Genomic DNA, 16,681 nt, shown 5'->3' on the forward strand with positions numbered 1-16,681 from the left:
GCCAGTTTGCAACCCATCTAGTGACATAGGGGTTTATATTTAAATTGGTGAGCTTATCTATAATGCCCGAGTGGGTATTGTATCGAAGGCTTTTGCGAGGTCCAGGTAGGCTGTGTGGACCACCTTCCCCTTGTCAATGGCCTTGGTGACTGTTTCAAAGAAATTGACCAGGTTTAAGAGGCAGGATATGCCCTTAACAAAGCCGAACTGGGTAGGATCCAGTGTCTGTAGGTCCCCAATATCTTTATTTATGAGGTCCATGATGATCCTTTCCATAGCTTTGCAGACCAAGCTAGTCAGGCTTATGGAGCGATAGTTTCCAGGATCCGTTGAGGCACCACCTTTGTGGAGAGGGACCACTGTTGCTGTACGCCACTCTTTGGGTACATAACCTGTAGTAAGGCTGAGATTGAACAGTAGTTTTATGTTTGGGTTTAGCTCTTCTTGGAGTTCATGTAGGATGCAGCCTGGGACACTGTCTGGTCCCATTGATGCTGTGTTTTTTGCTTTGGAGAGGGCGGCTCTTACCTGAGCATCTGAGATGTCAGGGGGGCAGCACTCTGTTGGGATAGATATTTGCCCTTTTGGTGGGGAGTTTGCTGAACCTGTCAACTAGGATGTTGGCAATGTCTGTGGGTTCGGTGTATTTTTTGTCATTTTGGACTAATTCTGAGCATATCTGGGAATTCCCACCCATGTTCCTAACATAACTAAAGAAAGCCTTGTGATTATCCTTAGTGTCCTGTGCAATTTTTCTCTCGAAGCTGGCCTTAGACGATTTTATGAGTGCCCGTAGTTTTTTGCTAATACTGATCAAAGATGCCTTCCCTTTTTGGGATTTTGCTCTATCATGTAGTAGCTTCCTCCTTCTATTGTATAGTTTGTTTATGGCTGTGGTCCACCAGACAGGACGTCTGCCTTTGGAGGATTGGGTCTTGGTTTTATCTGGGATTGCATGATCCATGCATTCCTGAAGGTGTTCATAGAATGTGTTTATAAAGGATTCTGCGGTCTGGGCCGTATTTTCCACAGGCCCGGGGGCTTTGAAGGATTTCACCTGACATCTTTAATGCTGCCTACAGGAATTCTGTTTGAATTTTTCTCAAGGCTTCTTATACATCAGTTAGGGTCATGTATTTGATGACCCTGAGAGAAGCAGTGTAATTAAACCTTTTTTTTGATGCTGCTTTTGAAAGTCACAGCATTCTACTTTCTAATAATTTTGCCTAAATTTTAAACTTCTGCTGACTGCAGCTTGTAATCACCCTTGACCCTTCAGGACAAATTTGTTCAGCCAAGGTGCCAGACAGTGGTTTTGCTGTATACTATAACTACTAACAGAGATTCATTCCAATAAACATGGTATTTTTTAACCTATTTGTTGACTGGTAAGCCCATTGGAAAAACTGTCCTTTTTAGGAATGACCCAGGAGGGCTATTATTATATTTATTTATTTATTGACATTTGTTAACTGGGTTGGTCGAGCTGGGCTTTTGACCCTTTTTCAATGGAGACCCGAGGAGAAAAGCTCCAATTACAAACAATTTACAGAATATAAAAAATTCACAGAAATAAAAAATATAATTTCATAAAGAAATCTGAAAATACAAGTCTAAGAATGAAGGTAGAAAAAAGCATGGACAATGTTACGTATAAGTACCAGTTATTTACAAAGAGAAAGTATACATTGTCATAAGATTCTGTCAGAAAATAATTTCTTGAAACCTAGCAGGTTAGTCCCTTGAAGGGAATTAATGGGTGAAATTTGGGGGAGTATAAATTGCAGATGCTGGGGAAAGGTGGGTTAAGTTAGGTCTGGATAGGGGCACGTTTTGGTGTTAAGGAGATGAAGTTTGTGTTCTTTTTTAAAGTGAGATGGGTGGGTAATGGACCGTATGTGTAAGGGAAGTTTATTCCAAGCTTGGGTTAGAGAGCAGCTATATAGAAGTTTGCCTACATTTTTCTTTGGTTGGTGAATATGTAGGAGTTGCTGGATGGACTACTGCCTGGTTATGAGATTTAAGACTTAAGATGGAAGGAATCAAACCATGCACCATGGGCAGAGGAAGATTTCATTAACAGCTCCAAACTTAAGTCTGCTGTGCTAAATGCCAGATTTTTTATTTTATAACTAAGGAATAAATATTCACCCCAAGAATCCTGCTCACACCCTTTTCTAATTTGATAGGTTGGTACTAGGCTATCTGCCCTAAGGCCTATACAAGCCTAGCCATAACAATTCCCTGGCTATTTCTTCCTACACTATTTACTTCCCTGGACCCCTGTCTAGCAGGGTGACTGACGTGATCCCCGGGGTGAATTTCCTTTCTCCCATCCAATCGTCAAGGTTCCTTTTGAAGAGGGCCAAAGAGGCACTCTGCTTGGCATGTATGGGCAATCTATTCCAGAGTCTGTGGAGTCTCTGGGTCAGGAACCTATCCCTCCATCATGTTTTGTTTATTGTGATAACAAGGTTTACATCCCTGGAGCGTGTGGCTCTGAGGGATTGGGATTTCTTTAAGTGTAGCATGTCCAACAGCTCTGGGTTTGACATGGCCTTGATGTTAAGCAGAGATTGCCTCTGAGTAGACGATATGCGACAGAGTATAGCTGGAGTTTTTTTAAGGCGGTCAGCGTAGGGCATCTGCTTTAGGCCTGTGATTCTTTTAGTGAGGTATTTCTGCGTCCTTTCCAGTTGTTGCAGATGTCTTGAGAGGTACATACCAAACGGGGCGTTGTATTCTATAATGGGTCTAATGAGGGAGGAGTACCGTGGGACAATGACCTCCTTTTTTCTGGATGAAAAGCCCTTCATGATGAGGTGTGCCACATAGAAGGATTTCCTGACTTTATATACCCCACTCACCTTGAAACAAATTCCTACCACTATAATGTTAATACAATTTTCCCATTAAAAGACTCTCGGGGAATAACAGTGACCCCCAACCTCTACCATTCTCATTATACATGATATCTTCCCATCAGCTCACACTAGATGTACTATTAACATCACAGTATGCTTCATTATCAAAAGCAATAGCCTCAAGGCAGTTGAACTGACTTAACTCCACTATCTGGTCTGCTGCCATATACTACAAATAAGCCATCATCTTTCTCCGCAAAATGACATCATTCTCTTAAAAAATGCAACTATTTGTTAACTGCAGCTGTCAATACTATGAAGCCAGCTATATACGAAAAAACAAAATTAAAAAAAAATCACTCTAAATATAGCTGTCAAGGAGCAGAGGAGGGAAAACTAAATAACCAAACATTTCTTTACCACTGTGTAAGCGGACCACTGTGTGTCATGGTACTGGCACTAATACCCATATGCTATGAATTACTATGAAAACAGGAAAGAAGGAAGTATCAAGTGATGTGCTGCCATGAAACACTAGTGACTAGCTTGCTTGAGTGGCAAGAACTTAACTGAGGACTTACAAACACGGTTTATAAACAGGGCTCACACCAGCCCACATCAATATATTATCACGGTCATGCAGGACGTCTTCTGGTTCCTGTAAAGAAATAACAGATAAACAGCAGCTATGAAGCTCTACAATGCTTTACCAGTAAGCAAGCCCATGAGGATTACTGTTCAAATGGCTCTCCCAAATTGGAGTTCGTTTTGTGGAATAAAGATTTTCCTTTTACTACTTTGTTCATCATTTTGCCGTGACAACCTTCAAAATTGTTGCTACAACCTTAGAGAAGTGGAATACAAGATTTTTATTCATCTTACTTGGTGAAGTTTTGTTACATTATTCCAGGGTGAAAATTTTTGGTCAGCACGCCTTTTGCTGTTCTTTCGTTGTGGTTTGCTGCATTTCCTGAGTGATTGTCTCCCAAATTAAGACAATTTACCCATGAACAAATAAGACAAAACATAGATAAAATACTGCTATATTACACACACCAGGCATTAAAAGTGACTTCAAAATTCAAACAAGATGAAACAATAAGAAATTAAACAATTACTACACAAACTAACATTGATGGTCTTGGAAGTAATTATGAGGAATGACTTGAAGAAGGTGGGGTCCCATACATCTAACAGATAAAGTCCTGACTGTGACAACCAGTACCAATTACCAACCTTGGTAATGAAGAAGATGGAAGGGGGAGTGGGAATGAGTAACAGATGCCAGCTAATTCATCCTGGTGGCAAGAGGCAGTCTGACTCCATGTTGTACTGGCACACACTACAGGACAGGTGAAAGACATTCAGAGTATGGGCCAGGGATGAGTTCTTGGATTTTCCAAAAAGCACTCATACAGTAGTCCTCACTGTACATGTGGAAGCATGCACACAGGTTCATATGTAAAGTACTAAGCTAGCTCTCCTTGCAGACCATTTTAAGCCTACCCAATTTTCATTTTTGTGCTTAAATGAACATATCCCATTTGGTTAGAGAACGGCCTTAACAATTAGCCATCCCATGGTCAATAATTATACATTACCCCTAATGAGAATAACTCGGGTTATGCCATAGATAATTTGAGGGGACCTATGCATGGGATAAAACATTTAGGAGTTGCCTCTGGCCATTAGTACTACTGGGAGCAGTTCTGGGGTAAATTTTTTGTTTACCACCCATAAATCTAAGTTGCCCTTGAAGATGGACAGGGATGAATTTTGTTTTATGTGATGGCATTATATTCAATGACTGGCCCAATGAGAGTAAAGGGGAATAATTACATCTCTAGTTCTAGACACAATTCCTCTGTTTATAAACTGTAGAGTAAAAAATAACTTTCTTACAACAATCGACACATATTGGTCCAAAGTTAGGTCACTGTCCACATAAGTTCCCAAATCCTGAACATTTGGGGCAACTCTAAGGGACATATAGTCAACGTGGCAACTCCATGGGATAGGGGACTTCTCAAAGGATACGGTAATGCATTTTTGGCATTTAGTTTCAGTCCATGATTTTGGCACCATTTATTTCGGACAAACCTTCCAGCAGAAAGGCTAACACACTGGGAGATTCAATGACTGCTCGTAGCCTGCAGTCATCTGCCAACCAAGTCAGCCAGAGCCTTTGGTATTGGCTTTTACTTCAGAAAAGTAGATGCCAAACAGGGCTGGTGCCTGCACAGAACCTTGGGGGACTCCACTGATTACTGGTCTCTATGTAGAGGTAACTTCCCCTATTTTCTGTGTCTTATCATTGAGCCAGTTGGCAATTCAAAGGGTGACATAAGGGTTTACTCCAGTTTATTTATCTTTTTTACTATGCCTGTGTGGGAAATTGTGTCAAAAGCTTTGGCCATGTGGTTTGCACCTTTTTGCTATCATCCACTGCTGTGGTGATCTTTTAAAAAAAAAATCGAGCAAGTTGAGTAAGCATGACCTGCCCTTGACAAACCCAAAGCAAGATAGGTCCAGTGTTTAGAGGTTTCCTATGTCCTGATTGATTAAAACTATTATAAAAAAACAACCAAAAATGAAAAACGGGCACCAAAGAAGGACGATTAGCACTCAAATGCAATGTAGTAAATGTTTTTGTTTGTGTCTTTCGGCTTTTCCCGGTTAGGGATCGCCACAGCGGAACTCCAGTCCGCTAATGATTGGTAGTGGATTTTTACGTACCGGGTTACCAGCCCTGATGCAAAACCTTCAACGAAGGCATGCCCAATTCACATATGCATCCACACAGAAGACACTCTAGCTGAGAATCGAATGGGACAACGTCTAGCTATGAGGCGAATGTAGTAAATGCATTAATCCAAATACACTAATATACAAATAATCCACAAGGCAAGTCTCAAACATATTAACGCTCAACAAATAACTTCGTTTTCGTTCTGAAAAAGGCTTCATCAGATGAATCCAGCTTACAAAGAAACCCTTGAATATATATGAAGTACAATGCAAAATCACCAATAAGTACATATAAATAAACAATTAAAACATCCTGTTAAAATCAGGTCCACAAAATATAATACAAAAGTAGCTACCTACTTCATAGTGTGAACCAACACTGTAAAAATACAGATAAAGATGTTTCTATTTTTTAAAAAAATATATAATAAATACACAAAAATGAAAATATATACATATCTTTACAAAAATGACCTGAATGATTAGAATACAATCAAAGTCTGTGTTTTGTATAAACCTGGCCTAGAGCTCCATCTAGTGATCTTGGGGGAAATTAAAAGTTAAAAAATCAAAGCCTGGCAGCCCTAAGCTTCAATATAAGGACAATGGAAACTGTTTCATTCATCCCAGGAAATCTATTGGCCTCCAGGATGATTTGCCAATAAATTTCCCTGCATTCCATCTTCAATTCCCAAGGTCCCCCTCTTTTATCTACCAGAATGACCTCTATAACAAAAAACAGGTACTTGGCTAATGAACATAACATGCTAAGTTTATATAGTGCATTCAGTCTTTTCACTCATTTTATGTGCAACACTTTTAGCCGCACCAATTTGATCAGACAGCATTATGCCTTCATTATAATGTTTTTGACTGTGACATTCTATGCTAATACTTTGCTTTGATTTTGCCATTTCCCTTGTAAAGGGAATGCCAGATGCTGATACTGCATACTTACTACTCAGTACTACTCAGCACAGACTCCACGTGGGCCAGCAGAGTAATCCAGGCTGCAGAGAGCTGAATAAGCGACTTTTCTTGATACTAAGTATATTTTTTGTTGCTTTCCACATCTGAATACCTAGCGACTGTATTTCGCCTGCCTTTCTGTTACATTGAAGCTGTTTTTACTGCATTTAACTTAATATTGCACTTGGAATCTTTGTTTGTTACTATTTGACTGTATTTGTAGCAAATTCTTCTGTGTAAGCTGTAGTAGCTGATTCATAGCATTTATAAATGTTTGCTGTACCTGTTTCTGCCTGTTTTGTGAAAAAAAGAAAAAAAGAAAAAATATCTCTTGTTTTTCCTGCTTTTCTAGTTTAGTCCAGTTTCAGAGTTGCTGATTCCTGGGCTTTGGTTGTAGTTCCTGTGTACTGTTTCCTTGCCTTATTTGGGGGAGAGGAAGTTACCTTGCTTACCAGTGGGAGTGGGAGGCATTGAGCTGCCTTTTGTCCAGTTTTGTGAGGTTTCAGCCAGTAACTAGTAGTTTATTGGTCGTTTTGGGCCAGTTTCTAGCTTTTCCAGCCCCCTGGTATAAAACGCGGTAAACGCTGCGTTTTTCAGCTTGTACCTACTCAGCACAGACTCCACGTGGGCCAGCAGAGTAATCCAGGCTGCAGAGAGCTGAATAAGCGACTTTTCTTGATACTAAGTATATTTTTTGTTGCTTTCCACATCTGAATACCTAGCGACTGTATTTCGCCTGCCTTTCTGTTACATTGAAGCTGATTTTACTGCATTTAACTTAATATTGCACTTGGAATCCTTGTTTGTTACTATTTGACTGTATTTGTAGCAAATTCTTCTGTGTAAGCTGTAGTAGCTGATTCATAGCATTTGTAAGTGTTTGCTGTACCTGTTTCTGCCTGTTTTGTGAAAAAAAAAAAAGAAAAAAAATATCTCTTGTTTTTCCTGCTTTTCTAGTTTAGTCCAGTTTCAGAGTTGCTGATTCCTGGGCTTTGGTTGTAGTTCCTGTGTACTGTTTCCTTGCCTTATTTGGGGAGAGGAAGTTACCTTGCTTACCAGTGGGAGTGGGAAGCATTGAGCTGCCTTTTGTCCAGTTTTGTGAGGTTTCAGCCAGTAACTAGTAGTTTATTGGTCGTTTTGGGCCAGTTTCTAGCTTTTTCCAGCCCCTGGTATAAAAAGCGGTAAACGCTGCGTTTTCAGCTTGTACCTACTCAGCACAGACTCCACGTGGGCCAGCAGAGTAATCCAGGCTGCAGAGAGCTGAATAAGCGACTTTTCTTGATACTAAGTATATTTTTGTTGCTTTCCACATCTGAATACCTAGCGACTGTATTTAGCCTGCCTTTCTGTTACACTGAAGCTGTTTTACTGCATTTAACTTAATATTGCACTTGGAATCCTTGTTTGTTACTATTTGACTGTATTTGTAGCAAATTCTTCTGTGTAAGCTGTAGTAGCTGATTCATAGCATTTATAAGTGTTTGCTGTACCTGTTTCTGCCTGTTTTGTGAAAAAAAAAAAAAGAAACAAATATCTCTTGTTTTCCTGCTTTACTAGTTTAGTCCAGTTTCAGAGTTGCTGATTCCTGGGCTTTGGTTGTAGTTCCTGTGTACTGTTTCCTTGCCTTATTTAGGGGAGAGGAAGTTACCTTGCTTACCAGTGGGAGTGGGAAGCATTGAGCTGCCTTTTGTCCAGTTTTGTGAGGTTTCAGCCAGTAACTAGTAGTTTATTGGTCGTTTTGGGCCAGTTTCTAGCTTTTTCCAGCCCCTGGTATAAAACGCGGTAAACGCACAGTTTTCAGCTTGTACCTACTCAGCACAGACTCCACGTGGGCCAGCAGAGTAATCCAGGCTGCAGAGAGCTGAATAAGCGACTTTTCTTGATACTAAGTATATTTATTGTTGCTTTCCACATCTGAATACCTAGCGACTGTATTTCGCCTGCCTTTCTGTTACATTGAAGCTGTTTTTACTGCATTTAACTTAATATTGCACTTGGAATCCTTGTTTGTTACTATTTGACTGTATTTGTAGCAAATTCTTCTGTGTAAGCTGTAGTAGCTGATTCACAGCATTTATAAGTGTTTGCTGTACCTGTTTCTGCCTGTTTTGTGAATAAAAAAAAAAATATCTCTTGTTTTTCCTGCTTTTCTAGTTTAGTCCAGTTTCAGAGTTGCTGATTCCTGGGCTTTGGTTGTAGTTCCTGTGTACTGTTTCCTTGCCTTATTTGGGGAGAGGAAGTTACCTTGCTTACCAGTGGGAGTGGGAAGCATTGAGCTGCCTTTTGTCCAGTTTTGTGAGGTTTCAGCCAGTAACTAGTAGTTTATTGGTCGTTTTGGGCCAGTTTCTAGCTTTTTCCAGCCCCCTGGTATAAAACACGGTAAACGCGCGTTAGCGCGATTTAGCGTGGAGCTGCCACTGTTGCACACTAGGGCAGCGCCGGTTAGGCAGGATTAAACTATTCGGGCTACCTAAAGTCCACTCTTCAAATTTTCCCTTAAAACTACCTTCCTCGAACTATACTACTGATCTAATCAGCGTATCCTGTAACTAAAAAGATCATCTCCACTTGACTCCAAGTAGACTATTCTCTATCTGTTAAACCTAGCACTTGCTCCTACAGTACTTATTACCTTGATATGGCACTCTTGTCATAGATAGTACCCCAAAAAGGTAACCCCCATTTCTCGGTCACCCACGTCCCCCTGAATCCTTTTTAAAGTTTTTGTCTATCCTTCTAGCATGTCGAGGGATCAGTTGCTAGTGTCCTCTCCTGCTCAGCTGGTGAACCTGGGAATACTGAGGCAATGTTACAATTGCCTCATGTACACAGACAACCCTCTCCTCCTCCCACAAAACACAAATACATGCGAGAGATGCAACTATACGGCCAAACTGGAGGCTGAGCTCTCTCAACACAGGACTGGCAAGACCAGTCAGGAGGAGAAGGTTACCACACACACTATAGACCCAGTCCCACATAGCACCATTACAACCTCAAATCATACACATAAACACACAAAGACATACTCGGAGGCTCTGATCAAAAATCTACCAAAACAGCAGAGGCCACCAAAACAGACACCCAAACAACCACCACCTCAGAACACAACACCTGCAACACATAGACCTCACAGTCAGAGTGTCAAACAGTCACAGCCCTTAAGGCCAAACACAATGCCAGACACACTAGTCATTGGTGACTCCATAGTCAGACACACTGACGTCCCGCTCACCAGACTGAGTAAGGAGAAGGTCACAGTAAGCTGCCTGTCGGGCGCTAGAATCCGCCACATAACGCAAGCACTCAGGTCTCTCAACAGCAAGTACAAATATGACTCAGTCATTGTCCACGCTGGTGTAAACGACCTGAGACGTACCTCCTTGGACTACATGAAAAGAGACATTGAGGAGCTCTCTGATTATGTAGCCCAGGCAGGTATGACCCTGACCTTGAGCAGTATCCTACCTTCACCAAGAGTGATGCCACAATACAGAGATAAGATGATCAGCTTTAACAATTGGCTTAAACACTGGTGTCATTCAAAGGGGATCCAGTATCTGTCTGCCTGGGATGACATGCTGGACAAGCCACGCTGCTTCGCAAGGGACGGCTTGCACCTGTCACCCCTGGGATTCCGGATGTTGGCAAAGGCTCTTGCCACCCCCATAGTGCCTTTTTTAGGCAAGGCTCAAATTCTAAACCTACCACCCTAGAACACAAAAAAAGGAAAAAACTAAGGGTAATGCTGCTCAATGCCAGAAGTCTAAATCTCAAAATGCACACACTCGAGGCCCTTCTCAGTATGGAGAACATCGATGTCTGTGCTGTGACAGAAACCTGGTTCAAGGCTCCTGAGAGCACCCCAGCTATCAGGTTTTACCTCATATCATGCGTTCCGGCCCCAAAATCCGGACAATACCAAGAAAGGAGGGGGGGGTATCCATATTCATCAAGGACACCCACACCTCAAGACTGGTGGCAACGCACGATGCATCGGAGACCATCCAGGTGCAATTAACCATAGGCAAGACTGCTCTGCAAATTGTAGCATGTTACAGGCCACCCTCACAAACTCAGGAACCTCACATGCCCTTCCTGAAAACACTAGAGGGGATAAATGTATCACCAAACACCATCATACTAGGTGACTTCAATTACCCTAACATAGACTGGGAACACTACTCAAGCCCAAACACCCTAGCCCAAAAGTTCCTGGAATTCATAAACTCAAATGCCATGGAACAACTTGTCACCATCCCCACAAGAGGAGATAACATACTTGATCTCATCATCACGAACATGGGAGCACAATGTTCAACACTGGAAGTATACCCCTCACTGGTGAGATCAGATCACAAACTAATCTCGCTGGAGGTCCTCATCCCACCCCCACCTGAAATAAAAAAGACCACAGTAAAGAACTTCTCAAAAGCCGACTTCACACTTCTAAAGACTAGTGTGGTCTCCTTTAAGGCCCCGAGCGGCGGAAAACAGTACTCAAGCCGCTGAATCACTTACAAACACCTTCTACCAGCACCTGCAGGACTGCATGGATAAGGCAATCCCAAACAAAACAAAGACTCTTAGTACCAAAGGCAAGCGTCCAGTCTGGTGGACCCCAGCCATAAACAAACTCTACAATAAAAGGAGGAAGCTACTACAAGATAGAGCAAAATCCTTAAAAGGTAAGACACCCTTGATCACTATAAGTAAAAACTAAGAGCTCTCATAAAATCATCCAAAGCAAATTTCGAGAGAAAAATAGCTAAAGACTCAAAAGACAATCATAAGGCCTTCTTTAGCTATGTTAGAAACCTAGGAGGAAACTCCCAGATTTGCTCAGAACTAGTTCAAAATGATGTGAAGATTACTGATCCTACAGACATTGCCAACATACTGGCTGACAGGTTCAGTGCAAACTTCTCCCCAAAAGGAGAGATATCTATACCAAACGACTGCAGCCCCCCCAAACATCTCCAGCGCCCAAGTGAGAACTGCTCTCTCCAAAGCAAAAAACACAGCATCCATGGGACCTGATGGTGTCCCCGGCTGTGTGCTCCACGAACTCAATGAGGAATTAAACCCACAGCTAGGACAGCTGTTTAATCAAAGTCTTACCTCTGGATACGCACTCCAGGAGTGGCGCACTGCAACTGTGGTCCCACTTCACAAAGGCGGTGCCTCCACCGACCCTGGAAATTACCGCCCATTAGCTTGACAAGCCTTATCTGCAAAGCCATGGAGAGGATCATAATGGACCTCATAAATAAAGACATAGGGAATTTGCAGACTTTGGATCCAACCCAGTTTGGCTTTGTCAAAGGCAGATCATGCCTTTTAAACTTGGTTGACTTCTTGAAACAGTCACCAAAGCCATTGACGAGGGAAAGGCAGTCCATACAGCCTACCTCGATCTGGCTAAGGCCTTCGATACAATACCCCACTCGGGTATCACTGAAAAACTCATCAGCTTAAATGTTAACCCATACATCACAAGATGGGTTGCAAACTGGCTGAGTGACAGAACCCACAGGGTCAGAGTTGCTGGCGCCATGTCAGACTCAAAGCCTGTCACAAGTGGTGTCCCACAGGGCTCAGTCCTGGGCCCACTCTTGTTTGGCATCTACGTTTCCGAAGTACAAGCAAACACAGGAGGGTTATGGCTGACAAAGTTTGCAGATGACTGCAAACTGGGCGCCATAGTAGAAAACACATCTGACACAGATATCCTTCAGGAGGGTCTCACAGAAACGGATAACTGGTGCCAAAGCCACGGCCTGAAGTTAAATGCCAAAAAATGCATAGTCATACCCTTTGGGAAAAACAAGGTTACCCCTAGCTACCAAATAGGTGGCAATCCACTGAGCACAGAAGAGGTTATCAGGGACCTGGGGACCCAGGTTGATAGTAGTCTGTCATTCGACACCCATGTAGCTAAAGTAGTTAGGAAGACCTTCTACATTGCCCACCTTATCATGAAGGGATTCTCATCTAGATCAAGGGAGGTCATAGTCTCCCTTTACTCATCACTCATCAGACCAATGATTGAGTACAATGCCCCATTCGGGATGTATCTGACCCGACACTTGCAGCAGCTGGAGAGGACACAAAAGTTCCTCACCAAAAGGATAAAGGGTCTCAAAATCTGTCCTATGCTGCCCGACTGAAAGAACTCCAGCTCTATTCAGTCGCCACGCTTGCTCAGAGGTGACCTTTGCCTAACATACAAGGCCATGTCAAACCCAGATTTGATGAATATGCTTCACCTCAAAAATCTAGATCCATCAGAGCCACAAGGGCGGAGACTTAAACCTCGACACGGCTATTAATAGGACGTGCTGGAGGGATAGATTCATCACCCAAAGACTCCCTATGTTGTGGAACAAAATCCCGGTACATGTGAGGCAGAGCACCTCGCTGGCCTTGTTCAAGAGAAATCTTGACCAATGGATGGGAGATCGCAGATATACCCCAGGGATTACCTCAGTGTCACTGCTCGACAGAGGCACAGCAAAATAATGGGTATAGTTCCCCATACTGAAGGGGTGGCGTAAGCCACAAAATGATGGGCTAGGCTTGTAAATGCCCTTGGGCAGATAGCCTAGTATGAACCTATGAACCTATGAACCTATACTTATTACTCAATTTTTTTCTGTGCTACTTACTAGTAATAGTAATGACAGAATTTGCTTCTGTATCGGTATAGTATCCTGGTAAAAGTAACCTGGTGTATTATGCTTCTGTTGTTTTGTTCCTTTGCCAGTAGCCAAGTGCAGTGTTAAACTATGCTTGGATGGTTTATATAGATTTTTGTTTCCACTGAAATAAATCCATTGGTTTGAGTAATGTTTTGATTTCCTGGCATAATAATTTGCTGCTTTTCACTGTTATTTCCTTAAGTGGATGGAAACATCAATGGACTGTGCATGACAGAAGGGGCAGGATGACATAACGCAAACCACTGTACAAAACAATGCATCTTAAACTGAAATATCTCCCTTGACCTGGATTAGGCATGTAACCGGAAAACGAAACTGTGTGTTTTGACTAATTTTTCTTCCAAGTCAGAAATACTTCTTTTACTTTACTGTTCTGTTAGGTGCTATCTAGTCAATTTAATGTAAATGTATCTAGTCAATTTAATGTAAATGTATCTAGCCAATTTAATGTAAATGTATCTAGCCAATTTAATGTAAATGCATGCTTCTGACGAAAAAGAAGGCTGAAGAGAGATATGAACTTTAGCAGTCTCATACTGAAGTTTTATTTTATATTGGTATTATTAGAAGTCACAATCACTGAAAATGGATGAAGTAAACAAGTATGACAAGTATAAATGTGTTAAAATTAATGAACTAAAGGATTTGTGCTAGCAAAACACATGGTTCTGTAAACAGTTTGATTCTGATTTTTTTTTTTTGCAAGTGAAAATGTCACTTAATTGCAATACATCGGTCAGTTTTGCACATAATGTTGAAGGTATGAGCAGCTAGTGGTCTCTATTTCACTTGGAAACTTTGTCTCATAGCAAGATATTTAACAGGCTGGACCTCCCAGGTTGTCCCCTAAAAGGAACCTTTTGTGCCTAGTTTTCTCACCAGATTAAGACATAAAAATTCAAGAACGTCCAACTGAATATGTGATAAATCTATTAATAATGACAAGTTTTCTATACATCGTTCTAAAATTCTAGTAAGCCTCTATTAGTTGATTTAGAGGAAATGTACGGCTGCAATTAATGAAATACAAAATATATCAAACGTGATATGTCAAAATGATAGAATGTTGTACAGTGCTGAACAATATTCATCTAACAAAGAGGAAGATAAAGAAACAACAGTGTGAATCCTACAAATTCTACCAAGATTACAGGCTTTAAAGGTACTTTGTATTGAAAGAATGGTGGATTCTATGGATAACTTTCCAGTGAAAATAACACAGATGCTTACAGTGCTCTCTTGGTGATGCTTAGTGTAGCCCAAACAACTAAATCACAATTAAGGAGAAAATAATAAGATAAAGCTTTAAACTAAGTAATATTGTTTGGGAAGGGAAAAGGCAAGTATCCTGTAATTTGTATCCCAGTGCATTTATATCTGTTTATTATGACTGTTACAAATGTAATTATTGTGTAACAATGTAACTCATTATTCTTTTATCATAATTTATTTGATTCTATGAACTCACTGTCCAATGCTGCCTTTTCTACTGCCATCTGGGCCAGGTTGTGCTTGTAAAGGGTCTTTGGTCCAGAGCGCTTACCCAGTTAACAAATACACACAGGTATGAATGAATGAACGAATGAAAAAATAAATTAGCCCATATCTCCTGTCAGACATGATCATTCTCAGCTCAGCTTAAGCTACAAAAAACACAGTTATGTCCATTCTTTTTTGTGTGTGTGTGTGTGTGTGTGTGTGTGTGTGTGTGTGTGTGCGTGCAAACTGGGGAGAAATATGACTCCAGCACTGTCATGTCAATAAACACTTTAAAGCCATCCATACATAAAGTGATTAAAGAAACAGATTACAGGATAAACAGAACAAATAATAAAACTCACAAAAGAAAGCAAGATTGCACTCACCTTTTCTCTGGCAATCTGTATCAGGACTCTTTTTTATGGATTCCAAAATGGCTTTGAAGATCACAGCTTGAGCACGTTCCACATCAGCCAGTGATGTGACTTGTTTAACGGGATAGGGATGAACTGCTTTCCTCACCATGCACTTTATCAGGATCTGTAAAACAGACTGAAACTCAACATTTGTTGAACACGGAGATCTTTTGGCATGCAGTTCATTATTTCCTGTTATCCAAGCAACTGTAAACAGGTCACCAAACTGACTGCAACTAAGCAGAGCACTGAGGCACTTCATTGCACCCAAAGACAGGTATGACAGTTGCACAGCCTTCATCTCCATAAGGAATGTGTCATGGTTCCTCAGCTCTCTATTATTATTTAGTTTTTCTTGATTGTCTAGCAGAATATCTGCTCCTGCTGAAGATTCAAGCTTGCCTTCACTCGTAAAGCTATTGGATGAATGTGTGGTTTTTGATGGTAAAGGCTCTTTATGATGCCCATCCTCTGCTGTCATAACTTTTGCAATTTCTTCATCAAGTTTCCGTTCAAGTTCATTTGAGACTTCATCATACACAATATTTCTTGGTGCCTGTGTGTCAAACCACTTATGTTCATCTTGAATTCTAACGAGATATATCAAATCCAGGACAGTAAATGGTTTCAGCTCTCCCAGCTTGGAAATATCAAACTGCGTCCTCTCCACAGGTTGCAATAGACAGATGGGAGCATCACTGGGTGACCAACAATTGAGGAAGCTTCATTAGCAATTTGAAGCAATAAAACATGAAGACATAAAACACAGCAAGTAGAAGAAGAAAATATATAAAGAGAAAGAAAAGCAAATGAACAGATAATAGAAAAAAAGGAAAAGTCAAAAATAAGCAATGAAACAAACATAATATAAATTAATGAAAAAAGATAGCAAGAAGACTCTAACATTCCTCCTTTTTTCAACCACCAATTACATTTTAGATTTTTTTCTCACAAATCTTTTGACAAAACCTGTAACTGGGTGAAAATAAAGGAAAAAATAATACTCATCAACCTTGTATGTCTTACAAAATAATTCTACAACTTCTTTAACTGCAATTTGCTATCACAGTTCAGCTATCTGACAGGTACTTACACCCTATGCACAAAATGAGATAGACATTCATCAAGTTGCCTGAAGGAAATGAAGGTTTCTAAATCAAAGAGGAAAAAAAATGTCAAGCAGGTATGCATGCTCATTGCAGGCCAATATTGGAATTACTCAATTTCCCATGTAAGGCAATTAATATATTTATTTATCATTTGTGTACCGATGCCTGGCAACCATCACCTCTCTATAATCTGTCTGGACAGTTCAGTCCCTGCTGAGTGACATCTGTTTTTACCTATTCATCAGGGATTTACCTGTTATGCTATAATCATACCTCCCTACAGCATCTAAGGTGGATGTATGCAATGGGCTTGTGTGATCTAGCCAAAGCCCTACCTCCTTACAGGCAGCATGCCTGCATGACCTAGTCTACAT

At 41.0% G+C, this 16,681-nt stretch overlaps 1 protein-coding gene across 1 annotated transcript in view; it reads right to left on the bottom strand.

Annotated features, from left to right (window-relative positions):
- Positions 1 to 16,681, bottom strand: part of LOC122815150 (probable E3 ubiquitin-protein ligase HERC1) — a 5,886,073-nt gene that overhangs the window by 2,421,807 nt on the left and 3,447,585 nt on the right. Inside the window, exon 40 of the mRNA XM_044087407.1 lies at positions 15,169 to 15,896. Coding sequence (XP_043943342.1) covers positions 15,169 to 15,896 — 728 coding nt within the window. The remainder of the gene's footprint in view (positions 1 to 15,168; positions 15,897 to 16,681) is intronic.

The sequence above is a fragment of the Protopterus annectens genome, chromosome 1.part1 (genome assembly GCF_019279795.1).
Source record: "Protopterus annectens isolate FY-2018-M chromosome 1.part1, PAN1.0, whole genome shotgun sequence".
In the NCBI taxonomy this organism is placed as follows: Eukaryota; Metazoa; Chordata; order Ceratodontiformes; family Protopteridae; genus Protopterus; species Protopterus annectens.